The 16,607-nt window shown below is 51.6% G+C and overlaps 1 protein-coding gene across 4 annotated transcripts in view; it reads left to right on the forward strand.

Annotated features, from left to right (window-relative positions):
- The window catches only part of Acsf3 (acyl-CoA synthetase family member 3), a 40,639-nt gene extending 35,172 nt beyond the window's left edge, over positions 1 to 5,467 (forward strand). For all 4 annotated transcript variants that reach the window (XM_036188453.1, XM_036188454.1, XM_036188456.1 and 1 more), the window contains 3 exons: positions 206 to 340; positions 777 to 888; positions 4,939 to 5,467. In XM_036188453.1, coding sequence (XP_036044346.1) covers positions 206 to 340; positions 777 to 888; positions 4,939 to 5,056 — 365 coding nt within the window. In that variant the 3' untranslated portion in view covers positions 5,057 to 5,467. The remainder of the gene's footprint in view (positions 1 to 205; positions 341 to 776; positions 889 to 4,938) is intronic.
- Positions 5,468 to 16,607: the final 11,140 nt, after the last annotated feature.

The raw sequence follows: 16,607 nt of genomic DNA on the forward strand, positions 1-16,607 counted from the left end.
ATCATAGGGATAAAGAATGGAGAGGGGCCCATGTCATTAGAACCAGTCCCCACAGGAAGCGGGCCCGGACACTGAAAATTGTGGGACTCACACATATGCATGTGGCCCCCTAGGACTCTTGTGGGTGGTGATCAGGATCACCAAGGTCTCCTGTGACCAGATACTCCCAGACTGTCCAGAACTGTCACAGAAACCCCTTTTCTAGGAGACACTGCTGTGTTCAAGAATGATAGGTACTGGATCCGAGGGCGGACGTCTGTGGACATCATCAAGACTGGAGGCTATAAAGTCAGCGCCCTGGAGATTGAGCGGCACCTGCTGGCCCACCCCAGCATCACAGGTGAGTGAATGGTGACCTCGGGTTTAGTGGCACGCTGCCCTCAAGACACAGTACCACCTTTGGCACTCTGTTAAGGGTTGGCTGTCAAGGACCCTCTTCTGCCTGCTAATGGGGATCCTGTGAAATGTGTTCATGCTCCCTCCCTGGCCTTCAGCACACAGGATCCTGATGGCAACCCCAGGCTGCTGTCGGCTGTACCAGAGGGGCCTACAGACCTGGCCAGAATGTACACCCACTCTGCAGATCAAGCAAGAGCAGGCTGAGCCCCTAGAGATGCTGCCCCACTCCCATGAGGGACATTCCCATGGTCCTGCTCCAGGCACTTGGGCATTACAATTAACTGCCTGGCATTACCCACACATTCCTGAGTGCTATTCAGTCTGTAGTGGTCGTCAGGGCCTTCCCAGGTGTCCTCAACCTGTTCTTCTGTCTTCAGATGTTGCTGTGATTGGAGTTCCGGACATGACATGGGGCCAGCGGGTCACAGCTGTAGTGGCCCTTCAAGAAGGGGCCTCACTGTCACACAGGGATCTCAAGGAATGGGCCAGGTAGGGCTAAAGGGACTGTTGTGGGTTCTAAGGTATCTAAGGGAATATCTTGGAATGGGAGGACGGAGAGGGTCTATTCAGGAGCTGGGAAGCAGGGGTGGACCATTCTGGATTTTGGAAATGGGGAGGAAGAAGCTGAAAAGGCCAGCAAGATGGCCCCTGAGCGGCCGTCTTTTCCTCATTAAGCGCAGACCTGAAACCAGGAAGGGCCTCCCCTTGCAAGCTGGACTGGGAGTCAGGAGAAGTCTGAGGCAGAGATGTGTGTTTCTCAACTTATAGATAAACCCCAAAGCATTGTGGGGCTGAGGACCCTCAGGAAAGCTCCTGGCTAATCAGCGCTAAGCTGAGCAACAGCCTCTCTCTGCCCTGCTAGACTTGCACAGCCTGCCACAGAATGGCCTGGGCCCGGCAGCCTTTTCTGTTCCTGCCCTGAGGGTGGTCTCAGTGCCTCAGCCTTTCTGTGGAGCCTTCAAAGCCTGGTGTACCCCTAGCTCTCAGTGCCTGTGGACTGTGCCTTCAGCTCCCTCCTCAGACCCAGGGTGGGGCCCTTTCCAGCCTGTCACCTGTACTTGCTTGTCTCGGTTTGTTTGTTTGTTTGTTTTGTTTTGTTTTGTTTTGTTTTTTGAGACAAGGTTTCTCTGTGTAACAGCACAGCCTGTCCTGGAACTTGCTCTGTAGACCAGGCTGGCCTTGAACTCAGAGCTCTGCCTGCCTCTGCCTCCCGAGAGCTGGGGTTAAGGGTTTGTGCCACTGCCAACATGCTGGCTTTTGTTTTCCACCTTCATCCTTTGTGTTAGACTCCAGTGTCTCTCATGTCAGCCCCTGGTGGGTTCTGATGTCCTCCCAGGACCCACAGGACAGAGGGGCTCACTGGGACCTTCAGAGCTGGGTGCTGGGTGAGCGACTTTGAGCTTCCACTGCGGCCCAGGACTGGAGAAGTTCTCTCCACTCTGCTGTGTCTCCCCCTGCCCATCCCCCCTCTTCGCCATGGCGGTGGACTATTTTTGGCTGTCCAACAAGACTTCACAAACAGCAGGGGTCCTTGTTTCATCACGGGCCGCACAGCTGGGCAATTACCGATTCCCCTGGATTTGCAAAATCACAGTTGGAGCTCTATAGCTTAGCAGAGGCAACAGTCTGCTTGGCCGGTCGGTTGCTGCTTTGATTAAACAATTACTTTCTTGAGAAGAAAAACACCCAGGCATCCTCTGCTAAGAGCCACAGTAGTTGTTGGGTGCAGCTCCTCCACTGGCCTGGATTCCTTAGGCCATGGCCTGTGTCCATGAGCACTTCCCCTCATGGCCGGTCTCTAAGGTTCAAGTCAGGCTCCTTGCTTGGGTATTCATGTTGAGTTATAAGAAGACCCTGAAATAGGGAGCCGAGGTTTGGAGCATCCTGGGAGTTGTAGCTGTGTAGAACAGGACAATACAAGAGAGATTGCCAGACATATGGACAGAACCAAGGTGCAGACTGTCCCAAGGGAATTGCTTGCCCCTCAGATCTTGTCCCCACAGTGGGTAGCCTCCCCACAAGTTGTTTCTTAGTGGGGGTGTGCTGAGGAGATATTCCCACTTTTAACCCCCAGACCTACCCACTCCCCCAGAGAACAGTGTCTACACCTCCAGGTGCCTCCTGCAAGGGAGGCTGGCCTGCCACTGGCAGAGGCCTTGAGGCCCAGGTGCTCCTCTCCCTGGTGTGTCCTGGCCATGCCTGGTGGGTGGTGCTTACTGCTGGTGACCCACACTTTTCTCCCCTGGAGCCCTGCTGGCCATGCCATCTCAGGCCACAGTGCTGTGCTGACCAGTTACCACTAAAGAGAGGCAGGTGGGGAGGAAAGATGGGAGTGCTCATCCTCAAGTTCCAGAGAGACAGTGTCTGGAGAGGGAACTACCGGAGCACCAGATTTTCTCCGCATTGATTGAAAGGGAGAGCTGGGCACAGTGGCTCACACCTGTGATTCAAACATTGAGGTAACAGACATGGGAGTATCAAGCGTTCAGCCCAGCCTCGGGTACATAGCAAGTTCAAGGCCAGCCTGAGCTTGAGATGAGAGAGATTCAGGAGGAAGCAGAGAGAACCCAGGTGTCACTGTTATCCACAGAGTGCGATCTCACAGCTGTCCAGTATTCTTCAGCAGGTGCCTCACAGCCTCAAGTGTGTCCTTGGAGCTTTATCAGAACTGGCCCCAAAGCCAGAGGCTGAAGAGCTGTGTGTATGAAGCTGAGTTCCCAGCTAAAAACTTTACCATAAAGCAAATGCCAGGCCCAGAAGGCTCTGTCAGCAAATGATTCTGATGATCCTGAGCACTTCGGGGGACATGCCACAAAGTGCATGCAAGTCCATTCTGGTGGGGAGGGGCACTCCCAGCTGACTCCATGGGACCCACGACCCTGCTACCAAAACCAGACAAGAAGCCCAGACCAGTTTCCTGTCAGACAGACACAAAATGCTTAACCAAATGCTGGAAATTAGGTCCTATTCACAAAAGAGCCAACACATCATGATCGCGTGGCATTTATACCAGAGATGTGAGGTTAAACATTCAGACACCCGTCCGTGTGGCGTGCCGTGTTTACAGAGGAAAAGCAGTGCAGTCTTTTCAGTTGACACAGAAAGAACGTCTCTAGATCCCAGTGCCACTTACAGGAATTCGAAGCAGCACCAGGAATTCCTGAGCTGGGGAGAGGGCTCGGAGGACCACCAGCAGTCAACTGGACATTTCCTCCTGTGTTCCCAGCAAGCATCCCCACCTCCTCTTCCCAGTCCCACCCAGACACACAGTTCATCCAGACACTAATGTGTCTGTTCCTTGTGATGGGGCCAGAAGTCCAGACAGTGATTGTGCTGTGCCTCCCTGTCTGGTACTGAGTGTCAAGCTGGCCACTTTAGCCATGGTAGAGCTTTGTACCCAGTCCCCACATGACACTGCACACTGGACCTCCCTGTAAAATTCAGCCTGGTTTCCACCTAGAAATACACAGGCCAGGCAAACAGGACAAAAGAGAAAGATGGGCGCCAGGAAGCAGAGTAGGACCAGAAGCTACACAGAGGGGAGATGGGCCCCTGCGAGGCCTGGGATCCCTTCCTTGTGGGGTCTCCAAAAGGAGCCCTTGGGGTAAAAACCATAGGGAGTAAAGCCAGGCCAACCAGAAGTGGGGGGCAGTCCCACGGTGGGCGGAGAAACAAGGCCCAAGTGCCACAGGGCACCAAGCTCTGCTGGGGAGTCTGAGCATTTACTGCAGGTGGCCAGAAAGGCTGTCACATGAGTCATCAGCATGTGCAGGTCTGTAGCGTAAGAGCCGGTGGGTTTCAGATAGGAGCAAAGTGTGACATAGACGGCCATGAGTGGCCTAAAGTCTAAAAAGTGCATTTGAACTTAAAAGGCATGTGAAATCCTGAACGTATCACTCATGACCCTGGGTAAAGTCAAGACCAGTCGCCCCTGGTCAGAGGAACTTGGGGGCAGCCTAGGATTCTACTCCAGGCCTTACACACAATCTCTGGTTGGGTTGTCCATGTAGAGGAACAGGAGATCATCTGCAGGAGTCACCTGTGGCTGGCCCATGTGGCCTTTGGAGTACATCTCTATCTCAGTGCCTCTGAGACTGTGATCAGGACTCCAGCTTTTTCCTACCAAAAGGAATGCCCCCTGTGTGCTGGTGGCCTCAAAGCTACTTCTCTGTAGTTAACCATGCTTGTCACCTACAGAGGCCACTCTACTGTGCCAGAGTCACCTTTGGAGGGAACACCAGTAGGCAAGCCTGTGGTCACTTCCCTCCAGGGCAAGACAAGACCAGGCTGGATGAGCAGAGCAGGGACCTCGCTGCCACCTTCTTCCCTGCTTTCCCCCGTCACTGTTCAATGTCCACATCCTGTCACATCCAGTCACTCTGCTGCCTCCGACCTGGCTTTGCAGGCCTCGGAGCCGGAGGGAAGAGGATGCTTCTCCCTGCAAAGGGCAAGGGTGTGAGCCCACGATGACTGCTGGGTGTGTCATGCCTACATACCCCCGGAGCGGGCAGTCATCCCACGTTGTGCTTGTCTCTGCAGAGGTGTCCTGGCACCCTATGCTCTGCCCTCGGAGCTCTTGCTGGTGGAGGAGATTCCACGGAACCAGATGGGCAAAGTGAATAAGAAGGAGCTTCTTAGGCAGTTCTACCCCTCGTGACCAGAGGAGCCAGCGGGCCGAGGCCAGAGGACAGCAGACATCCCCTGATGATCATGTGCTGTGGGCCTGCAGCAGGCCCAGAGATCCTTGAATGGAAACAAACCCCTCCCCTGCAATCAGGTTAACCAGATTTGAAAACACTGGGATGAAATCACCAAGTGAGGCTCCCCCCACCCTAGGTTGATTGTTCAAGCTCGGGTGACCCTGACCACTGGCTGTGTCGCCTTGAGATCACTGATGTGTGTCTGTCTCGCAAGCACAGGAAGGACATGGCTGTGGCCAGTGTGTGGCCAGCTCCCTGGTGCCCAGAGCTGCTGACTCTCCTAAGGGCAGGTCCCAGAGAGTCAGGCGACGCTGGGGAAAGTTATGAAATAAAGGCAGAGAACAGTGCCCTGTGCTTTCTGCCTCTGACCTGCAAGTTACATGTCTGTGTGTACACATCAACAGCCATCACAGCTCCCAGGCCACACAGGATGCCAAACCATAGTGCTGGGTGGAGTCTGCACCGCACCCCACCCCCCCGGATTCCTGCTACTGGGACTGTCACCCCAGAACTGTGTGTGTGTGTGTGTGTGTGTGTGTGTGTGTGTGTGTGTGTGTGTGTGTGTGCGTGTTAGTGTTAGAACATTTAAATTCCTTGTAGCCACCCAAGGCCATCCCCAAATGGCCCTGAGCTTCCCTTCCTTGACCCTGCCTCACCCCAGTTAGGGTCTCTGGTCCTTCCCTGTGCTCTAGCCCCTTAGCTGCCTTCTTATCAAACTTTCCTGTCGTGCTCACATCCAAAAGCTTCCCTGACCTCCATCCTCCAGGCCCACAGACACCTTAGTGTCCTGCCAGCTTGGATGTGTGCACATGTGCCCTCAGGCCACATGGAGAAACAGAGTGTGCTCGCCTGCTCTCTCCCTCCATCCCTCCCTCCACCCCCCTTCTCTCTCCTCTCTCCTATAATTGTTGAATGGAAGCTGCTCTGGCCCCAGAAACCAGGATGCTTAAGGACCTGTTGGTTGTCCAATCCTCCCATAAGTCAGTCCATTTTGGTAGCTGTGCTGCTCCCTACGGTCAGTGGCAGGATTCCCAGAGAATGCCAGTGCAGCCCATGGGAGCCACCCAGTGCAGCCCATGGGAGCCACCCAGTGCAGCCCATGGGAGCCGCCCAGTGCAGCCCATGGGAGCCACCCAGTGCAGCCCATGGGAGCCCCAGTGCAGCCCAGGGCCCCAGTGCAGCCCATGGGAGCCGCCCAGTGCAGCCCATGGGAGCCACCCTGTGCCGCCTCTACGCACAGCATCACTTTGTTTTAGGCAATCTTGCTCAAGGAAACAGCACAGCTATTACTGAGCCCAAGCCTCTGGAGTCAAAGGGCAATGCAAAATGGCCTCAGGAATGGTAGGAGGTGAGGTTGACCATAGGCCACCCCCGTGGCCTGAGCAAGGTTGACTTCTGTGTATTAATCCTAGACACCAGAAAGGAAGTGAAGAGAGGCACTGTGAAAGGGTTCCTCATGGTCACAGTCAACCTTGCTTAGGCCATGGCCACAGGTTGGAGCCTAGGCTGTCATCCTCCAAGCTGCCATTAAATTTCCCTCCCGGCCCCTGGCTTCCCTGACTGCCTTCAGTATCACCCCTGCAGAAGCCAGCTTCACCTAGAACCTACTTTCTAAAGCAGAGGTGTCACAGGCCCGCCCAGACCTCAGTCCCCAAGCTTCCAGAAGGCACTCTCACAGGGTCACAGAAGGAGGCACCCCTGCTATGCACACCTACTCAGTTGGCTCTTGGCCAGACAGTGAAGCCTTGTATACCTGGAAGTCGGGGGGCAGCCAGGCACTCCCCTGGTAAACCGAGCCTGAGAAGAGAGCAGGGAAGCCCGGGGCACTGGTCCCTGCAGGCCCTCCCCCACATCCTCATTGATAGTGCAGATGTCTGGAGCCCTAATGTGGCCCAGCATAGTGAAAGATGCTGTGGGACCATCATGCAGACCTGAACCTGATGCTGGAGGCTGCATCCGCTTAGTTCTACAGCAAAAAGAATAACATCAGCACAGCCACAGGAGAGAGCTGTGCCTTTGTGCATGTATTTCACGCACGCGCACACACACACACACACACACACACACACACACACACACACACACCCTGATCTCTCTGTACAGCACCTTCAAGGCCACTGCAGATTGTTGTTTTCTAGACACAGCATCTCTAGCCAGAATGGGAAGCATCCGCTGTCACGCTTGTTACAATCCTACGGGTGCAGTGCTGGTGGCTCATGGTCCTTGTAGAACCTTCTCACACCCAAGGAGACTCATTTCCCCAATATCTGGACCCAGGCCATTGGTGCTGGCCCCTGTTGTGTCCCCACTGTGGCCATGAGCAGGAGCCACCTCCACCTGCCCTAGTGGAGCTGAGTGCCCTTGCTAACGTCTACTGTGTGGTCAATTTAGCTCAGCAAATAGATCGATATCAAATTATCCCAATTCACCTTCATAACTCTTAAGTGAGCAGGAATGGAGGGGAGACAGGGTCACTGGAAATAAATAGCCGTGAAGGCCCTTTGTGATCTATCACCTGAAAACAGTGGCAGCATCCCGCGCCAGCTGCTGACAGGGTCGTTAATAAAGCCCAGGAAAGCACTGTCAGCCGCAGTGAAGGATGGCCACAGGTCAGGCCCGGGACCTGCCTCATCCTGGCAGGGTACAAGACACCATTTGTGACCTGAGCCCTTCTCAGAGGTGGGCAGTGAGTACTGCCCAAGCAGTACTGTCTGTGGGTACATTTACACATTGAGAGGAGCACCTCTAGCCTCTTCTGCTAACGAAGCATCTGAAAGTTGGAAAGTGATTGTCATAGTTAAAACAGAGAGAGAGAGGACTAAGGTGTAGACTGCAGTGCTCAGATCCAGAGCCCTTGGTGGTCTGCCTCTATGTGTATCCTGGCCACCTCCCTGGGGCCTCACACACACACTACCTGCCTAGGGCATTTGTGTGTGAGCAGAGGTCACAGATGAACATGGATCTGGTGTGTGCATAGGTGGTACACATGGACGCTTGTCCCTGTAAAAGTAAGCATGTGTAGGTGAGGCTGGTGCCTCTGCACACTGTCACGAGTGACCATGTTTGTGTTCAGGCTTCTAACAGGAGTCGTCCTGAGGACTGTGGGTGTCACATGGGGTGCTCAGGTTAGGGTCCAGATTAGACTCAGCTGGGTCAGGCACATCTGCATGTCCCATCTTTGGTGGCCATCCCCCACTCTCTGGATCCTCTCTGAAGCACAAGGAGGTCATTGACTTGCAGGGTGTAGCCCCTAATGACAGGCTGATCATCTGTAAGGATGATAGACCATTATGCCATCAGTGTCCCTCATCCCAGGCTCTCCCCCACCTAAAAAAAAAAACAACAGCCAGTAGCCACATGTCGGTGCCTCAACCATGTTCCCCAGCACCTGCTTTAATAGGAAAGAGCTCTTAGAAAAGGACAGAGCTCCACCAGGCTGGCTGGATCATACACATACATTGAACATACATAACACACATGTACACATGGGTGTCCACAGACAAAGCAGTCCTGGTCTCAGAAATGTCTCCCTGAGTGAAATAGCTGCTTCAGAAGCTCCAGCAGCCAATGTCAGTCAGCGAGAGCAGGGTTAGATGTCTGGAGGAAGGTGTGGGACTCTGCAGTTCCTGACAGGTCCTGGGGTCCACAGGACATCTCCAGTTCTGCACTGACCCTGCTTGTAGACACTCGCTCCTGCCCCGGAACAGCAAGCCCACCCAAAGCAGGGGAAAATCACTCTTTAAAAGGCACTTTCAACACTGTGGAAGCTGGGCAGGAGAAAGAGTGGCTGACCTGCATGTCGGCCTCCTCACACGCACCAGTTTATTGAGTAGGAGGTTCTTGCTGTGTTTCCTTTGGTCATCTTTAGGAAGTGAGACCCATGAGACTGGAGAGATGGCTCAGTGGTTGAGAGCACTGGCTGCTTTCCAGAGGTTCCAGGTTCAATTCCCAGCACCTACACAACAGCTCACAACTGCCTGTAATCCCAATTCTAGGGGATACAGTGCCCTCCTCAGGCTTCTTTGGGTACCAGGCATGCACATATGTTGTGCACAGGCATAAATGCAGGCCAAACGCTCATTAAAAATACATGAAATAGCCGGGCATGGTGGTACACGCCTTTAATCCCAGCACTCGAGAGGCAGAGGCAGGCGGATCTCTGTGAGGTTGAGGCCAGAGTGAGTTCCAAGATAGTCAGGACTGTTTCACAGAAAAACCAATATACATGTGTGTGTGTGTGTGTGTGTGTGTGTGTGTGTGTGTGTGTGTAAAACTCAGACTTCGCTGGTGACATGGAGGCCCAGTTGCTCTGTAGGTGGAGCAATACTAAAGTCAGCTGCCTCCCTGCCTGGGAAAAGATGTCTTGTGTCTTGAATGCTGACAGAGTGTGATCCACCAGCACTCTCTACTGTTCCTGGGATGAGTCTAGTGCACCAGAGAAGGAGTTCATTCATACATGATGACCTCCAGCATGTCTTTGTAAAAGCAGGGCTTTTCTGTGGCTCTAGGAGGAAGTAGAGGAATTAGTGGACCAAGACAATGTCTAAAACTAACAGTGAAAATACTAGATGTCAAACACTTAAGGATGAATTATAAGCAACAAATAGGAAAGAGAGTTGGCATTCAATGTCTTATATGACTGTAGCCATAGAGGGTTGTTTTGGAAACGTTGTAAGAAAGATCATTGGGGCATTTCTACAGGTGAAAGCTCATAAAGAGGACTGGAAGTGTAGCTCAGTTGGCAGAGTACATGTCTACCATGCCCAAAGCCCTGGGTTTGATCCACCTTGGCCCAGCATAAAACCAGACAGGTGTGGTGGTATATGTATGCCTGTAATTCCAGCACTTGGAAGGTGGAGGCAGGAGCATTGCCCCAAGTTCAAGGCCAGCAGACCCTGTCTCAAATAAAGGAGGAGGGAGGCAAGAAAGAGAAAAATAGTCTTAACTGATTGTAGTAGGTCTTTCTTTGGATGGCCAGCTCCCAAATAATGACACAGAGACTTCTTATTAATTATAAATACTTGCCCTTAGCTTAGGCTTGTTCCCAACTAGCTCTTAAAACTTAAATTAACCCGTTTATATTAATCTGTGTTTTGCCAGATGGCTCATTACCTCTGCTCCATACTGTATGACTGACTTGCTCTGAGTCTCACTGGAGAATCCCACTCCTCTTTTTCTCAGTGTTCCTATCCCTGCCCAGAAGTCCCACCTAGCCTCTCCTGCCTAGCTATTTGCCATTCAGAAGCTGGATGGCCTAGCTATTAAACCAATCAGAAGATGCCTTGACAGAGACACATCTTCACAGTGTACAAAAAGATTATCCCACTGATTTTATTGTACCTTAAAATTAAAAATATGAGATCAAAGCTGGGTAGTGGTGGCACACACCTTTAATCCCAGCACTCTGGAGGCAGAGGCAGATGGATCTCTGAGTTCAAGGCCAGCCTGGTCTACAGAGCAAGTTCCAGGGCAACCAGGGCAACACAAAGAAACCCTGTCTAAAAAAACAAAATAAAATAGTAATAATAATAATATAGAACTGTAATTGCCTTTTGTGTTTTTGTTTGTTTGGTTGGTTGGTTTTTTTTGTTTGTTTGAGTTTTGGTTTTGGGTTGTTTTTTGTTGTTGTTGTTTTTCCTTTTTTTGGAGTTGAGGACCGAACCCAGGGCCTTGCTTACGCTTGCTAGGCAAGTGCTCTACCACTGAGCTAAATCCCCAACCCCTTTTTTGGTTTTTCGAGACAGGGTTTCTCTGTAGCTTTGGAGCCTGTCCTGGACTAGCTCTGTAGACCAGGCTGGCCTTGAACTCATAAAGATCCACCTGCCTATGCCTTCCAAGTGCTGGGATTACAGGCATGTGCCACCACTGCCTGGCATCTTTTGTGTTTTTTAAAATACCAACTTAATACATGAATAACTCACTAGAGAGGCCATGGAGATGGCTCAGCAGGTGAAGGTGCCTCTGTCAAGGCAGAGGACCTGAGTTCAATCCCAGAGAGAAATGACTCCCTGACGTTGTTCTTATCACATGGCCCTGTGGCACATGCACACACATATACACATAAATAAATCTTTTTAACTGTTTAAAACATGTATGTGTGTGCCAGGCGGTGGTGGCACATGCCTGTAATCCCAGCACTTGGGAGGCAGAGCCAGGCGGATCTCTGTGAGTTCAAGGCCAGCCTGGTCTACAGAGCGAGATCCAGGAAAGGTGCAAAGCTACACAGAGAAACTCTCTCGAAAAACCAAAGTGTGTGTGTGTGTGTGTGTGTGTGTGTGTGTGTGTGTGTGTGTGTAATGAAAGGCTGGTCATAGTGTCACAGGCCTTTAAATCCAGCGCTTGGGAGGCACAGGCAGAGGGATCTCTGTGTCTGAGGCCAGCCTGGTCTACGTAGTGAGTTCCAAGACAGCCAGGACTACATAAAGAGACCCAGTCTCAAACAAACAGTATATGTGTGTGTGTGTGTGCGTGTGTGTGTGTGTGTGTGTGTGTGTAATTCATATATATATATATATATATATATATATATATATATATATATATGTACATTCCTTTAAATTATCATGTAACTCTGCTTGTTCCTATTTATAATTGTGGTGTTTTGGGGTTTTTTTTGTATAGATATGGTTAAGTGTGTTCCAATTAGAAACTTCACTGATTGTTTAAATTAATATGTCAGTAAAAATGGCCTTATATAACTCTGCATACATTTTTTAAAGGTTCCCTTATGGAAACCCACTACTTGATAAATTAATTTAAATATATAATTTGGGGCTGGAGAGGTGACTCCACAGTTAGGCACTTGTTCTTACAGAGGACCCAGCACCACTTCCCAGCACCTACATGATGGCTCACAACCATCCATAACTCTAGTTCCAGGGTACTGGATGCCCTGTTCTGACCTCTGTGGGCACCAGACGTGTGTAGTACACATACCTACATTCCGGCAAAACACCCATACACATAAAATAACAAAGTGATTCTTTTAAGACTAGCCTGTTGAATAAGCCTGTGAGGTCAGACTCCAGCCAATGTGGAAAAGACACTGTCAGTTTCTGTCTGTGTTCACTCTTCCTAGTGCCCTCTTGATCAAGGGTAAAGTTTGCTCTGTCCAGACAATTCCGTTGGAGTAGTCTCTTTTCTTTGTGACCCTGAACTTATTTCTAAGAAAGATTCTCTAAACAAAAAGCCTCTAGGATTCTGATTGGAGTTGCAGAATTTATAGATTAACTTGACTAAGTCCGATCCTGCAAGACCACACCCTGGAGCCCACACCTTTTGCAAGTTCCTCTGGGTAGTTCCTGTCTTCAGAGAGGCCTCAGTGTCAGCAGCCTTTGGTGGACCCAGAGTGAGATGGTTTTGTCCTTCACCTTTTTTTTTTTAAATTTTCTCAGCAACTGACTTTCTGCACATATTCCTGGCCTCAACGTTCAGCCAACTGTTTATTAAGTCCTGAATTTCTTTTTTTTTTTTTTTTTTCCCGGACTGAGGATCGAACCCAGGGCCTTGCGCTTGCTAGGCAAGCGCTCTACCACTGAGCTAAATCCCCCAACCCACCCGCCTTTTTTAAGATTTATTTATTTATTATATACACAGTGTTCTGCCTGTATATATGCCTGCAGGCCAGAAGAGGGCATCAGATCTCATTATGGATGGTTGTGAGCCACAATGTGGTTGCTGGGAATTGAACTCAGGACCTCTGGAAGAGCAGCCAGTGTTCTTAACCACTGAGCCATCTCCAGCCCTTGTCCTTTATTTTTTAAATTGGTTACTGGAGTGGTCTGGGATGGCTTGTGTTGATCCTCAGGCCTCCTAGCCTGGGTCCTTTCCTGGTTTCTTCTCTGAACTCTCCAGGGTTCTGTCCCCTATCTGTCTTTCCTTCTCTTACTGCATTGCTGAAATAAAGCCTGCAGTTCCTTCCTCCTCCTCACCTTCCTCCCCAGCCACCCATCCACCCACACACACACACCACACAGGACCCTGACACCGGCCAGCTAATCCATGGCTGTTCTAAGGGCTGACATGCTCACTGAGCAAGCACTGAATTCTGTTCAGGTTGTCAGAAGTAAGGTGATTGGACCTAGAGGTCCAGTCTTTTTTGAGGACTTCCTGTTGCAGACCCTCCTCCTGGAACAGGGTTACAGGTATGTGGGTGTGTGAGGGCAGAGCTACACTATTGGATCTGACTGTGGCTCTGCAGGATCCTATTTCCAGTTCTAAAATCCAGAAGGCCCTGAAAAGCAACGTTGTTTGGGTTTTGTTTTAGTGTTTCTGTTTCCTGCAAACTCATTTCGAAAGAAAGCCTAGTTGAATGTGCCTGAGGCTCCATCTGGTCCTGGACCCCACTTGGTGAGAATCTTTGCAAGTCATGCTGGGAGCTACAGTATGTTGGCTCTGGAAGCAACCCCAGACCCTGCTGGGGGTCACATTCCAGGTGGCAAATGTGCCTCTGAGACAGCCAGTTCAGACTCAGACACCGACTTCTTGCCGTGGGGTTTGGATGCAGGATGCAGGACTACTTTTAATCTGGGGTTTTGCAGGGGAGTAAACTGGCCTCTGAAACCTCATGACCTCTGTCTGAGCTCGAAAGGAGGAAGGGTGGGGTGTCAGGCCCCAGATTCCATTTCCCAAGCACTAATGGCTTACTTAGAATTCCACGTGAGCATGTATGGGTCTCATGCAGGTTTCAGATTTGTGGGCATGAGGTGGCTCCAGCCTCTGGGTCTGTCGGTGTGTCCTGTGTACCTTCCGCCATCTTTCAGGAAGTGTCCTGATTGCTGATCTGTGGGCCATCTTTCTCAATGTGCTCGGTACTCCTGGGAGCCCAAGCTGAGTTGGTGTCAGCCTCAGTTCCCAAGAGTATGGGGCCTGCCCCACTGAGTCCCGTCTCTCTCTGTCTCTCTGTCTCTCTGTCTCTGTCTCTGTCTCTCTCTGTCTCTCTCTCTGTCTCTCTCTGTCTCTGTCTCTCTCTCTGTCACACACACACACACACACACACACACACACACACACACACACACGACACTGTTGTGAGTTGTTTGGGAACAAACTTCCCCTCTTAGCATTGTAAACTTACCTCTGGATTCCAGACCTTTGAGACAAGCTCCTCTGCTCTCAGAGGACACGTTTCTGTCTGGTTGGCAGTGGACCTGCAGTGCTAGTGTCTGCTTTACTGACTTGACCCCACAAAGTGACCACCATAGAGTCCGCAAGACTTTTTCTCAGCCATTGGCAACCCCGAGTTCTGGTCCTCTTGTCAATTGCTGCATGTCAGAGTGGATGCTACTAACTCCTTCTCCCTCCACCGCACCGCTGGTCCTCCCTCCCTCCCTCCACCCCACCACTGGTCCTCCCTCTCTCCCTCCACCGCACCGCTGGTCCTCCCTCCCTCCCTCCACCCCACCACTGGTCCTCCCTCTCTCTCTCCACTGCACTGCTGGTCCTCCCTCTCTCTCTCTACTGCACTGCTGGTCCTCCCTCTCTCTCTCTACTGCACTGCTGGTCCTCCCTCTCTCTCTCTACTGCACTGCTGGTCCTCCCTCTCTCTCTCTACTGCACTGCTGGTCCTCCCTCTCTCTCTCTACTGCACTGCTGGTCCTCCCTCTCTCTCTCTCTACTGCACTGCTGGTCCTTCCTCTCTCTCTCTACTGCACTGCTGGTCCTCCCTCTCTCTCTCCACTGCACTGCTGGTCCTCCCTCTCTCTCTCCTCTGCACTGCTGGTCCTCCCTCCCTCTCTCTCTCCACTGCACTGCTGGCCCACCGTTCAGGTTGGCACTTAAGTAGTCCATCTTTGTACTTCTGTCCCCCACCTCCTGCAAGGCGTGGTTCAGTGTGTTAACGGTATTCCTGGTTTTAATCCGATCTGATAAACCTGTCTTAGTAAGGTTAACCATTTGTTGTGATTACCAGTGAACTTAGACCACCTGTCTTCCTGCCCTGGCAGTCACATCATGGCCCCCCTTTTCCTTCTTCTGTCATATAACCTCTGCATTTTTCCTCTCCGCTTATTTAGAAACTATAAATTAAGCTGATGTTCTTTTAGCAAGAGCCTTTAAATTTTCTAGGTACATATTCAGTATGAAGCAGCCATGTTTTCGCTCTCCTTTTTTTTTTTTTTTTTTTGTTTTGTTTTTTGGTTTTTGGTTTTTGGTTTTTTGAGACAGGGTTTCTCTGTAGCTTTGGTGCCTATCCTGGACTAGCTCTGTAGCCCAGGCTGGCCTCGAACTCACAGAGATCCACCTGCCTCTGCCTCCCGTGTGCTGGGATTATAGGCATGTGCCACCACGGCCCGGCCATGTTTTCTCTTATGGGAGTGTGTGCAGTTGTTCACCAAATGGAGCCTTGTGGCCATGGCCAGGCTGGCCAGGCTGGACTTCCTGTAGATTGCTCCTCTGACATCTTGGTACACTTTTGTTTGTTTTGGTTTTGTTTTCAGACAGGGTTTCTCTGTCTAGTTTTGGTGTCTGTCCTTGATCTCATTCTGTAGACCAGGCTGGCCTCGAACTCACAGAGATCCGCCTGTGAGTCGCTGTGTGTCCCTGTGTATGTTGCTGCCTCCAGGCTCAAGGGTCACACTTCCACAGACTGCAGTTCTCCCACTGAGCATCAAGAGGTGTGCAACCAACACCCGACTCCATACCTTTGTCCCTCCCCCAGTGCCAGCTCCTGCCATCTGTGACTGGCACTGCCTTTGGCCCTTTCAATAGCCGAGTTGGTGGGTCTATTTCTGGTGGTGCATTTGAGACACCCCTTGTCCTTGCCACAGCAGTGACCCAGACACAGGTGGAGACCATCCCCCAGTGTCTGCCCTCCCCATGTGGCTGAACAGTCCTCTGGCAACCCCTGTCACCCCCCTGAGTGCACTCTGGTGGAGCTGGAGGCTGAAGCCCAGGCCTTCTATGACCAAAGTCTGGGAGGCCATCTTTCCCTCCAGCAGCGGCTTTGTGGAGTGGGCCCAACATTGGGGCAGGAGAGGAGCTTTGGGGGAGAATCTTGACCTGCTGAGCCCCGGCCACCTCTGTGACCTTCCCACATACTATGGGAACACAGGCCACCAAGTCAGGCCACACTGGTCCCTGCTACCACGCTGCAACTATCAGTAGAACCATTCCAACCAAAGGCCCGCCCTGCTCTGGAGGCCTGAAGGACTGTGGAAGGCAGATACCTGACTGAAACCCTAGCTGATATGCTTGTGGGAAGACCCTGTGTGGGGCACCCCTATGAGGGAATCCTAGACAAAACCTCTCCCTGGAACCTCCCAAACACCCCTCACAGGCCCCCTCTCTGTGTGAGATGCCCTTTCTTAGGACCCCCCTCCTCTACAGCACGTCCACCTCAGGACCCCCCACTCTACAGAATATTTGCCTCAGGAACCCCCCACTCTGCATCACATACAACTTGGAACCCCATACTTTCCAGCACATCCACCTTGGGACCCCCACTCCTCAGTATATCCACCCTGGGGATCCCCATTCCTCAGCACATCCACCTTGGGACTTCCACTCCTC

The sequence above is a fragment of the Onychomys torridus genome, chromosome 5 (assembly GCF_903995425.1).
Source record: "Onychomys torridus chromosome 5, mOncTor1.1, whole genome shotgun sequence".
NCBI lineage: Eukaryota > Metazoa > Chordata > Mammalia > Rodentia > Cricetidae > Onychomys > Onychomys torridus.